The sequence below is a fragment of the Bos indicus genome, chromosome 6, assembly GCF_029378745.1.
Source record: "Bos indicus isolate NIAB-ARS_2022 breed Sahiwal x Tharparkar chromosome 6, NIAB-ARS_B.indTharparkar_mat_pri_1.0, whole genome shotgun sequence".
In the NCBI taxonomy this organism is placed as follows: Eukaryota; Metazoa; Chordata; class Mammalia; order Artiodactyla; family Bovidae; genus Bos; species Bos indicus.
The window spans coordinates 105,327,527-105,340,151 of record NC_091765.1 but is presented as its reverse complement, the minus strand read 5'-3'; the positions used below and the strand labels follow the sequence as shown (position 1 = coordinate 105,340,151).

Here is a 12,625-nt window from a genome sequence, read left to right as displayed (position 1 = left end):
GAACCCTGCACTGGGAGGCACAGCAGTAAAACAAAGAAAAGACTTTAAATAGTCTACCACCTTTGGGAGGGAGAACGTGATGGGAGAAGATAAGGGTGGCCCTTCTCCCTCTGGAGAGAATGTAGGGTATGTGTGTGTGGGAAATGTTTATTCCCTGGTCCTCCTGTTTCTACCAGAGAATCCACACCTCTCATGACACCCTCCCTCCCTCCTCAGTCTCCACCCTCCTGCCCTTCCCTTGGAGCAGGGACTTCTCTGACTGGCAGCCTGGCAGAAGGACCTGAGCAGGGACTGAACAGGCCTCCAGCCACAGCTCTGCTCTCTCCTCTCCTCTGGGATCTCCCTGTTTAGTGGCAGCAGAGGTTCTGCTCTGCTTCTTCTCTCATACGCTCTCAAGGGCCTCTGTGCTCTGTGCTCCAGGGCTGTGACCGTTGCATGGCACTAACCGCTGAGTGCACCCGTCTAATTCAGGAGCCTTCAGCAAGGCCACCCGCCCGCAGATCTCACCTGTGCTGCTACCCCAGATTTCACGGGTGAGCGAGCTTTGACCATGTCCATCTGTGTCACGCTGACTTGACTCCGGCATCCTCTCTCTTTCCCTCCCTCCTCTCTGGCAGGAAACAGAGGTGCTTTCTTTCTTTTTTTAAAAATTATTTTACTTCTTTTAGGCTATGCTGGGTTCACTGTTGCTCAAGCTTTTCTCCAGGTAAGGTGCTCAGGCCTCTCATCGTAGTGGCTTCAGTTGTTGCAGAGCACAGGCTGCAGGGTTTGCGGGCTTCAGTAGCTGCAGCACATGGGCTCAGTAGTTATGGCTCCCAGGCGCTACAGCACAGGCTTAGTAGTTGTGGCACATGGGCTTAGTTGCTCCGCATAACGTGGAATCTTTTCAGATCAGGGATCAAATCCGTGTCTCCTGCATTGGCAGGCGGATTCCTTACCACTGAGCCACCAGGGAAGCCCTTGAGAGGTGCTTTCTTTATCAAATGGCCACTGCACCACAGGTTAAATGGGGTTCCAATTCAATAACCATTCACCAAGGGACTTCCATGTGACAGGAACTCTCACACACATCTCATTCAGTCCTCATAAGAACACTGCGTGTGAGTGTGCTCAGTCATGTCCGACTCTTTTCGATCTATTGACTGTAGCCCGCCAGGCTCCTCTGTCCATGGGATTCTCCAGGCAAGAATACTGGACTGGGTTGCCATTTCCTCCTCCAGGAGATCTTCCCGACCCAAGGATCAAACCTGCGTTTCCTGTGCCTCCTGCATTGGCAGGAGGATTCTTTACCCACTGAGCCACCTGGGAAGCCCCTTATCCACATTATCCATACTTTATTTAAAAACAAATGAAAACTAAAGCACAAATATCTGAAGTGAGTTGTGTTTACTTACATGACTAATACTTGGTGGAGCTGGGACTAGAATTCAGGTGTGACTGACCCCCAAAGCCCTGCTCTTTCAGAGGAGCTAAAACAGGGGCAGGAGGGAAACTCGGAGTCCTCCGGCTACTGATGAAGTACAACTGGGAGGAGGACTCAGTGGGGTAATGACCTGTCAAGACTCAGGAAGCCTCAGGAAGCCTCAGGAGCACTAGTTGTGCTGATGCTGTAGCCACACAACCACTGCGTAGACAAGAGTGGAATGGGCCCTGGGGACCCTGGGCTTCCTCCCAGCGTGTGCTGCCACAGTAGCTGGGAAACGGGGAAGCCGAGGCCAGCTACCTGCTGTCTTGAGAAACATGAGGACTTGGAGTAAGTCCACGCCATGCTGCTCTGGGAACACTGACAGGCAATGTTGTGGAGCTGATCTGTGCTGTTCGAGGAGAAATGTCTTAATCCCACCCCTATAGTCAAAAGTTTAAAACTACTGCAAAGTTACAGAATAGCTGCCTTATACAATAATCTTTTTATAAATCCACTGCTTTTTTTCTTTTCTGCACAGCATTTCAGCTGTACCGTCTTGTCTGAATCTAACTAATAGGCAAGTGAGCATCACTCTCAATATTTAGAGCAGGACTCCTCAAAGGTTTTCTGAAAAGGGCCAGAGTATAAATATTAGACTCTGAGGGCCATACAGCCTGGGCACAGCCACTCAGCTCTGCTGCTGAGGTGTAAAAGCAGCCATCCATACATAACATGTGAATGAATGGGCATGCTGCTGTTCCAATAAACTTTATTTATGACACCAAATATTTAACTTCATTTAATTTTCTTATGAGGTAAAATATTATGATTATTGGCTCAGATGGTAAAGCGTCTGCCTGCAATGCGGGAGACCTGGGTTCGATTCCTGGGTCAGGAAGATCCCCTGGAGAAGGAAATGGCAATCCACTCCAGCACTCTTGTCTGGAAAATTCCATGGATGGAGGAGCCTGATAGGCTACAGTCCATGAGGACGCAAAGAGTCGGACACCATTGAGCGACTTCACTTCATTATGATTATTATTACTCTTCCCATAGCCATTAAAAAATGTAAGAACTATTCTCAGCTCACAGGCTGTACAAAAATAGGCAGTGAGCTGGACTTGGCTTATAGGCTATGGTTTGCTGACCCCTGGTTTAGAGGAAGACATTGCCTTCTGCAAGTTAAGTGAATTTCTCAGGTTCGCATGGCTAATAAGGAGGCAGAGTAGCTTGAACTAAACCAACATTTAAAGCATTCACTTTAGCGGATGCCTTTTGAAGGCAGAGGGAAGTTAATAATGGATTCCATGAGAGATCTCCACAACCACTTACGTAACCTAAGATGGCAAGTACTAAACAAAGGAGCTGGAAAATGGTAGGCTTACACCAGTTTTGTTAAGCTTTCCAAAACAACCGTCACTTCCATCTGTACAGACTATAGTATTAGCATCTGATGTACATACAGACCTTTAGAAAGAAAATGCATACTGCCATCTAGTGTTGACCAACTATTCCAACTGAGAACTTTTTTTTTTTTTTTTAACTAAGAACTTTAAAATAAGGCTTACTTGGTATGAAGCACTAGAATAATAATTTTACTATATTCCAAAATTATGTAAATGAAATACACTTAAAAGCATAAAGTAGACAAAGTGGTATAGATTATTTAAAACTCACCTGGGGCATAATTATTTTCTCTGTTAAAAAACAGATATGAAATATTTCCATTTTTGCATATATATTGATTAAAGTCCTTTTATAAATTCAGAAGATTTATTCCATATTTTCTAACTGTGTGATAGGAAGGCTTCCAAAGGGCAAAACCCCTTATTCTATAATGATGAAATCCTAAACAGATGCTTCTAATGATGTCATTTCCTATGTCTAGTCCAACTTTTCCACTGCTTAGGCACTACAGTTGAAGCTGAATCCTATGGGAGCTATGCCACACTAAAGCCGGGTGCGAACAGAGGTCAAGGAAGAGCAGGAGGCACTGCAGTATAGTCCTGAGTCTACTGAGAGCTGGAGTCCATTCTAGAAGTCCTTTTGGAGGTCGCAATCAAAATGCTTTTTCTTTTTAAAAATCAACCTAACAAAAACCCTCAGGGAGGCAAGAGTTCTCATCTCTCCAAATGGCATTTTTGTGTGACTGGCGTGATCTCTTCATTTGCTCAGTAGTATGCATTCAGTGAGACACTGTCCCATCCTCTCTGCATGCTTCACGCCATGTTTGTCACATACAGAGCTGCAAACACGTGTGCACCTCAGGGAACACTGCTGCGGGGCTGTGGTGACTTTAAGGACATGGGATATGGCTGCACTTACCCTGGCTGGGAGCCCCTTTCTGCTCTGCAGATTTTCTTTCACTGTCAAACTGATCTTCCCCATTACAACCCAGAGTTAGTATACAGTGAGGACGAAAACCTCACAAGGAATATAGGTATGGTAAATAACAGTCACCAAAATCATGATTAAAAAAAAAAAAGACACTTACCTATAAGCATTAATATAATTTTTTCTGTGTTCCAGAAGAAAATCTCTTAGCTTGCCAATGTGCGAAATCTGTCATGAAAAGAAAGCAAATGGTTTATATGGATAAACATGTTACACCCATATGCAACAAATTTTAAATTAGTAGAGAGAGAGTGGAATGCTCTCTCTCCAAATCTTCAAAAGATTCTGAAGCTACAAACTGGACACTTCTGATTTTAGACTCTTGTATAATCACTAACTTCTCAAAGTCACCCACATTCCTAGGCCTTGGTCTCCTGCTTAAGTCACAGATCACAACAATTACAGGAAGAAAGAAAGAACCAACAGCAATGAAGAGATGACTTGAAGGAACTTCGAGATTCTATGAGATAATGCATGTCTAGTAACTGCACAGCATATGCTTAATAAAAGCCAATTCCCTTCCTTAAGCATTTTCTACCTAAAATTTTATAGACAAACATTCCTTCTTCCAAGTGTTCTAGGGGATGGATTCTAAGGCTGGAGCTATTAAGTTTATAAACAGGGTCCATGCAGAGCAGCAGAATTAAACAGATTCGGGAGCAGTGATAAATTCCTACACAGCACATCTCCATCTTCTCCACTTCTGAGGATGAACAAGAGAGGACACAAAAGTACAGGGGACTGAACTCCTGGTGGCTCATTTTTTCGGGCGAAAGCCCCTACCATGTGTCAGGTGCTGTGTGTGGAAGGAGGGATTAAGAAACAAAACAAGAAGAGGTAGGAAGAAGCCTGGGAACATGGTCGACACGGACAACAGTGCTTCCAGAAGGAGAGAACGATTAGCTAAGCCGGGGGCCCACGCGGTCCTTTGACCACGGCTCACGCTCGCTTCCTTCTAATGCCCTTTGTATTTATTTCAAACACACGCAGCCCCGGTCTCAAAGGATCTGCTGAACTTTCATCTTTTGCATGAAAGTTTTTCTGTCAAGGCCAACTCAGGCCAATTTTCACTCCGCTCTGAACTTAAAAGCATGTCTGCATCCCACCCACCGGGCACTCAGCTACACACGGCCACGTCCACTGGCTTCACTTTTGCGCACACGCCTCTCAGGGGTTAGGAACCATGTGAGGAGGAGGCTGCCCAGCTTCTCCCATGGCCCTACACACAACATGGAGCCCGGCGTGGGGTCAGTCAGTACTTGCAGACCGAGTAAACGTCTAAATACAAAAACAGTATTTACCACTGAAGAAATGTTCAGCAACTGTCTGGGGATAGGTTAGTCGGGGTTCAGTTACATTTCCCAGGGTCTAGACTAAGAACAAATACAGTTCAGAAAAGCACCCTCAGGCATCTTAAGAGCATGAATTAAAGAAAAAAATGAACTGTGACCACATATTCATTTATTTACCAGATTACAAAGATTACTGAGACTGTTCGGCAACCCTGGCTCCATAAGGAACCTCCACACACACACACGACCTCCTTCTTCCCCAGCGGCCCGTCGTGGGCACTGACGTCACTGTGCTCACAACCAGGCTGGGAATGTGAACCTCGCAGAGGCTACGTGACTTGCCCACAGTTACACGGTTAGTGTCTGGTGGGGGTTGGAGGCAAGCTCAGGACTCTCTTGAGTTCATTTGGCCTGTCTTCCACTAAACCACAGCTGCCTGCTTCCTCCTCTTATTCCAATTTTCCACTTACGCTGCATTTTAAAATCTGACTTTTAAGACTGTTGGGAAAAAAAAAACTTAGATCTGCAAACTAGGTGCTTATTATACCACATATGAGATATAATCAAATTAACTCTCCTGTTTAATATGCTTCAGTGGTTCCCAGTATCAGGGTCAGGGTCCTCGATGCTAGGAGAGATTTAAGGGCAGGAGGAGAAGGGGGCGAGGATGAAATGATTGGATGGCATCACTGACTCAACGGACAGGAGTTTGAGCAAACTCCGGGAGATAGTGAAGGACAGGGAAGCCTGGCGTGCTGCAGTCCACGGGGTCACAAAGAATTGGACACGACTTAGCAACTGAACGACAGCAACGAACAGCAATGGTTCCCATTCCCTTCCCCAGCCCCTGCCTGCAAGGGGCCAGGTAGCAGTGAGTGAGTAAGGCAACGTGAGGGGAGGGGACAGGGCACTGCGGAGGCGTGAATTCAGTCAAAGGAAGCATCTCTCCCAGTCGACTTGCCAGAGGGCAGCTAACTGTCATCTCTGCACCTAATCAGTGGGGTCAAGTCCAAGCCCCAAATGCAGCACTTGCGGCCCTACACAGTGCAGCTCCAGAAGTCCCAAGGGGCCTCAGTCCTGCCACGCTCCCCACCGACCACAAAGACCACAATGACTCCTTTCCGACTAGCTTCCCTTCACCAGAGCGCCACAAGCTCCTAGAGGGTAAATGGTCCTCCCCTTTCCCCAGAGCCTGTCAGGCACAAAAACTTCCACTGCCTGTTGAATAGATAGTGGGCACTGAATAACGCGGGCTTCCCATGTGGCTCAGTGGTAAAGAACCCGCCTGCCAATGCAGGAGACGAAGATTGAATCCCTGGGTCTGGAAGATCCCCTGAAGGAAGAAATGGCAACCCACTGCAGTATTCTTGCCTGAAAAATCCTATGGACAGAGGACGGGCCACAGTCTCATGGGATCACAAAGAGTTGGGCACGGCTACCACTGGAAAAGACTCTGATGCTGGGAGGGATTGGGGGCAGGAGGAGAAGGGGACGACAGAGGATGAGATGGCTGGATGGCATCACCGACTCGATGGACGTGAGTCTGAGTGAACTCCGGGAGTTGGTGATGGACAGGGAGGCCTGGCGTGCTGCGATTCATGGGGTCGCAAAGAGTCGGACGCGACTGAGGGACTGAACTGAACTGAACTGAAGCACACATGCAATGAATAATACCCTAAGGATTATACCTACTGTGGTAGGCAAGGGAATGCTATATACCCTCCTTCCAAAGATGTCCAAGTCTTATCCCTGGAGCCTGTGAATTTATTATGTTACATGGCAAAGGGGAATCATTGTGGCAGAAAGTAATAAGATGCTCATCAGCTGAGCTTAAAATAGGGAGATTACTCTGGATTTATGTTGGAGTATCCGGGGAGGTAGGCCCTATATAACCACAGGGTCCTTAAAAGGAGGCAGAAGAGAGTCAGAACGATGCAACGGGAGGACTCGATCCAATATTGTTGGCTTTCAAGACAGAAGAAGGGAGCCAAGGGATGAACACCACGTCTGCATGCTGGAAAAGGCAACTTAGTGGATTCTCCCCTAGCGTCTCCAGAAGAGAAAGCATCCTGCCCACACCCTGATCTCAACCTAGGGAGTCCCACTTTGGACTTCAGACTCACAGAACAAGAACACAATACATTTTTGTCATTTTAAGCCACTAAATTGATGGTAACTTGTTACAGCAGCAGTAAGAAACTAACATACTATGTCTCAATTTGGGCTGCTGTAACAAAAGACCACAGGTTGGGTAGCTTACATACCCAACGCTTGTTTCTCTCAGTTCTGGAGGCGGGGAAGTCCTGGCCAAGGTGGCAGTATATCTGGGGCCTGGGGAGGGCTCTCATCCTAAGTTGTAGACAGCTGCCTTCTTGATGAGTCCTCACGTGGTGGTCCTGCATCTCTTCCTCTAAGGACACCGATCCGAAGGCCTCACCTCCAAATACCATCCCATTGGCTATCAGGGCTTCAATTCTGTGCTGACACAAACATTCAGTCATAGTGTATCTGACACAGCATAAAGCCTTATCTGAAATAGCCTTTTTCTTTTTAAAGGAGTCATAATGTTTTCAATAAAGGTTTAAGTGTCCAAAGGAGTCTACTGCACAGTCTAGACACAGAAGCTCCCCTCTTTAAGTTCCCCTCCTGCATCATTAGCTAGTTTTAGTCTATCAGGGTTGGAATCATGTGTGGGGGTGAGTGCCAGGAACAAGAAGCCCCTCAGAAAACATGATTACAAGAAGTTTCACTTAAAGTGTAACAAATGTGATCCCTATTTCTTATGCTGTGATACCTGGGCTTTGCTTCAATATAACATGGGATGGAGAGTAACATCTGAAAGAGGATCAGTCATGAGTTGACAGCTGAGTGTGGGACTCCTTATAAATACTGTCTACTTCAATACATACTTGATAGCTTTCTTAACAAAACATTATTTTTCAAAATCTCCCATTTTTCACTCTCTTTTAACATGTTTGGTGATTCTGAAGTACAGATTTTCTGCTGCCAAACTAGTAATAACCCATACTTGAACAAACAACTCAACCCCACCTCAAATCTCTAGCTACTTTATTTCTAAATAGACTTTAGCAAGTTTTTGCTTAAAATTCCACTTAAGATGATCAATACCACTTAAAAAAAAAACAACCCTACCAACCCCAAAACCTTCACTGAGAGTTTACTATGTGCCAGGCTCTATTCCAAGATCTCTGCATGCATTAGCTCATGGAACTCTCCCAGCAACCCCGAGATGAGTAATATCATCATGCCTGTTTTAACAGATAAGGAAACTGAGTCAGAGAGCTGGTAAGTAATCTGCTCAGGGACACATGGGGTGAAGCCTGGATGGAACCCAGTATTCTAAGTTATCAGACTGTAGTTCTTAACCCCCAAATTTATGCACAGATTCTTGGCAGGTGGCAAGTTCAGTTTTTCAGTATAGTAGTCATGAAGAGGGATGCCTGGGAATTGAGAAAAACACCCAGTGAGCAACGTCAGGCTGTTTTCGTGCGTCTGTATTCAACAGTGTGCTACACATCTGACGTCACCCCACAGTGACGGGCACTTACAGAGCACCGCTGTGTGTGCCAGGCAGTGTGTGAAGTGCTTGCTTCGTGCTGGCGTCGGCTCCCTTATAACCAATCGGATGAATTAGACATCGCCCCCATTTCTATTTTATACACATGGAAACTGAGGCCCACGTGAGCTCACAGGCTAATAAGGGGCAGGACTGGCATGGATCACAAGTCTATATGACTCAAAGGCTAAGTTATTTATATCATCAAAAGGTCAATAAACCATTACTACTTAGCTTATTTAAGTTTGAGGCTTTTTTTTTTTTTTCACAGAAATATAAACTGGGTTTCATGTGAGAGTTATTTATAGACACTGATTTTTAAAATGTTTTCAACTACAGTGGATACAGAAAGCTCTACAAGAGAGATTTTTTTGAATGTTTCCACACAGAGCACTCATTTTAAAAGTCACTCAAAGTAGAAATATGCATATATCCAAAGCAACTGTTTTCCCCACTAAAGTCTCCTCCTCCAAGCCCGGCTGTTATTCCCAGTCTTGTCAACACAGGAGGCTTGGAATTGGTGAGTACTGTCAGGATGCTGCGAGGAAGGCCCACAGATGTGTGCCAGGAACCAGGACGGTCACAGAGACTGGTGGTGCCACGATGACTGTTCACCCTGAGTACCAACCATCAAACTGCCATCAAAACACGGTTTAAACAAGGAATGAAGGCAACTTCCAGGGCTGGGTCTCTTCCCCGTGTCTGAGTTCATCTACCTCCACCCACAGTGTGGGGCAGGGTATCAGCAGAGGAGCAGACTCCCGGCAAAAGACTGTGGAGTTTGGGTGGAGCAGGGAAGACAGGAGAGAAATGGGTAAGAAATCCAGGGAGTTGGCTGAGCTTCTTGGTTCTCATCTCTGCTCAGTCTCTGCTACTTCCTCGGAAAGGGACAGTGATGCCCGCCTCGTTAGGCTTCGAGGGACCCCAGCTGGATGAATATCCTCTTCTGTCTCCCGACCCCTCCGTCACATGTCTGAGGGAAGAGGACTGGCTGGGGTAGGGTCTGGAGAGGGCAGGGAGCAGGCTCCGCTCGCTCGTAGCCAGGCAGCAGAGAGGGTCTGCTCCAGCTCCACCCGCATCTGGCCACAGAGCTACAGTCCGGTTCTCCGTTTGGCTTTTTCATGTTCTGACTGCTTATTTCTTTCAGGTAGCTCCAAAACTTGCTGGGGGAAAATGGGTGTTTTTAATAAACTCCCTAAACTCTTAACCTTTGCCAACTGAAATTTTGAGCAAGTTGCTTAATCTCCCTGAGCTTTACTACAAAGGGAGGGCAATAAACATGATTCTTTAAAAGCAGAGTAGCAGCACGAGTTAACAGCAAACTCTTATTACGCACATGCTGTGTGGCAGGCACCAGTCTAAACGCTGTCCGTCCACCAGCTCATTTGTTCGCTCCTCCTGATAACCTCGTGGGACAGGTTTCGCTATAATCCCACTTAACAGATGAGAAGACACTGAAGTGACGCATTTCATATAAATGGTTCAAAATAAACGGGGGACTGTGACGCCCAACCCAAGGACCTGTGTGCTTTCAGCCTCTACAAGTCCACCTGTGAAGACAGCCCTACCGTCCCGTCCGAGCGCAGGGCGTCTCTGGGGGCCGCCTTCATCACAGGGCACACAGAATGTTTTGAGATCAAAAGTACTCAACGCTGAGATGCCCTGTTCAGGTCAAACGTGATGTCAACAGCTATGGGTCAGTGTGGAGCCAACTGCCACCCTCCAAGGCCTGCTGGGATCTGGCTTCTCCACAAAGTTGATACTCAACCAAGCAATTGTTTAAACTCCATTCTAAAACGACAGGCATTCATCTGGCCCATCCTTTTCTTTCTCTGAAGATAAACCAAGTTCATTTTTAAGTGACTGCATTTTAATAAGGCTCATTTCAAAAGTCATCAAGACACTGGACTTCCCCACACAGCACATCTACCATATAGACAGACTGATTATAAAACAGTAGCAGTGGTCCCAATGCATCCGACAGGGAAAAACATTCTCACATTACCTGATGTCACACGTAAAGCTTTTACTAGGAGAGACCAAACAAAAACACCCCAATACGTGCAGCCGTGAGACCTGCTCCTGCGGGTAAATGCGTGCTGTTGACATGGACTCGGCCCCGGGGACTCAACCCCATGGATGGTTGCCCACAAGTATGCTGGTGAATGGGGTTGGAAAACCAAGGTTGCCCTCAGCATGTACTTATGTAAAATATGTAAAATGCAGACCTAAAGCTGTATCCATACAGAGAGGGGCATCTAAAAGACTGCTCATCAAAATAGTGATGGTTGGGTGGTAAGATTTAGAGACTGTGCTTTTTCCTATTTATAAGACCTTTTCATACCTTAACACTTTTGTACAATTTGTATGTATAATCCTTGTATCAGACAGAAAAGTATTTTTAAACAAAAATGTAAATCTTCCTACATCCTTCCCTAAGAGTGTATACGGACCCCTGAGACCCCCACAGGACCAAGGCCAATTCTGTGAGCCCAGGGTATCACCGACTCAACGGACATGAGTTTGAGCAAGCTCCGGGAGTTGGTGATGGACAGGGAAGCCTGGTGTGCTGCAGTCCATGGGGTTGCAAAGAGTCAGATACAACCGAGCAACTGAACTGAACTGAAGGAGGGCCCACCAGTGTCCCTGTCCCTCCTGACTTCTAGGGGCTCAGAGCCCTCTCCGATCTCCCAATCCCAGTTTCCTGACTCACTCCTACTCTGCTCATGGGGTACACCTCCCAAAAGTCTTCTCTGCCATTTCAGGCCAGGCTAACAACCCCTTGCAAGCACTCCTCTTTCAGTGATGTCAGCCTCTTGTTTTGAAATGTTTTCATGTCCATCTGACGCAAGCTGCTCAGGCATAAGCTTACCCAAAGCAGCTCTTCAAAAAACGATTTAGTGCTCCTAACACAAGTAAGCAGGCTACATATTTTGCATTATCCACTAGATGGCAACACAACTCTTGCAGGAATAGAAATACTAGGAACTCTCAAAAATATCAGTTTGGTCTTTTTTTCCCCAAGGGCTTTACAATTTTCTCTGGTTCTGTACTTCTGATCTGGAATTAAAGGATTATTAAAGGCTATAACTGTGTTGCTCAGGCCGAAGCTGAAATGACACTATTTTGAAATAGACATGTGCACTTGGACAAGACCAAGGTTTTAAAACACTGCGTTCCCGGCAGGTTGGACACAAAGGCAGCTCCCGGGCATGGCAGCCATCTGCCATCCCCAGTGGCGGGGGGCCCAGCTTTGTTCACCCACAGCACAGACCTGCTAGCTGCTCCTTCCTGGGTTCTTTGTGAATTACCCAGAGCAAAATAAGACTGTATAACAAAAAACTCTGGTATAAAATGGAGGACGACTGCATTTTCACAGTAGGGGGAGTTTGGAGCAGTCACCGGTGTCTTTAGCAGATCACAGCAGCGGTTGGACTTGCACACCCCTCCCCGCCCGCCAGAACCCCCATGATAGGAATTCTCTTCTGGCACTCACAACACTTCCAACAAAGACCTGATTGAGTATGAAACACCGAGTACCCATTTGCATAATGTGCCTCTGCAAGAAACAGCCATTGTTCAAGATTAAAGAGACTCCAGTACGGCCTCTGGCATATTGTAAAAAGGTCCCTGTAACACAAAATCATTATTTTTTTTAGTTCAATCAGTGGACACAGCTTACTGTTCAGTTTAAGTAGGCAGCCAAAGGCACAGTCAGAACAACCGCTGTTGTATAAATGTTTGCCAACCACTGATAAGCTGACATGACTTTTCACAGGGGTCATGTTCCCAAGTCTGATTTGGAGGCCCGCTAAACTAAATTCTGAATCCACTCCCTTCAGTCATGATTGCAAAGGGCCTCAATACCAATTACGGCCGAAGGTTCAGAACAGGCTGCAGCTCTGGAGCGCGATGACCCTGCTGAAGTCACAGTGGGGGCTGTCTGAGTCCTTGTGC

The 12,625-nt window shown here is 46.4% G+C and overlaps 1 protein-coding gene across 2 annotated transcripts in view; it reads right to left on the bottom strand.

Moving 5' to 3' along the window:
• Nucleotides 1–12,625, bottom strand: part of STX18 (syntaxin 18) — a 118,372-nt gene that overhangs the window by 41,751 nt on the left and 63,996 nt on the right. For both annotated transcript variants that reach the window (XM_070791791.1, XM_070791790.1), the window contains exon 2: nt 3,900–3,967. In XM_070791791.1, coding sequence (XP_070647892.1) covers nt 3,900–3,967 — 68 coding nt within the window. The remainder of the gene's footprint in view (nt 1–3,899; nt 3,968–12,625) is intronic.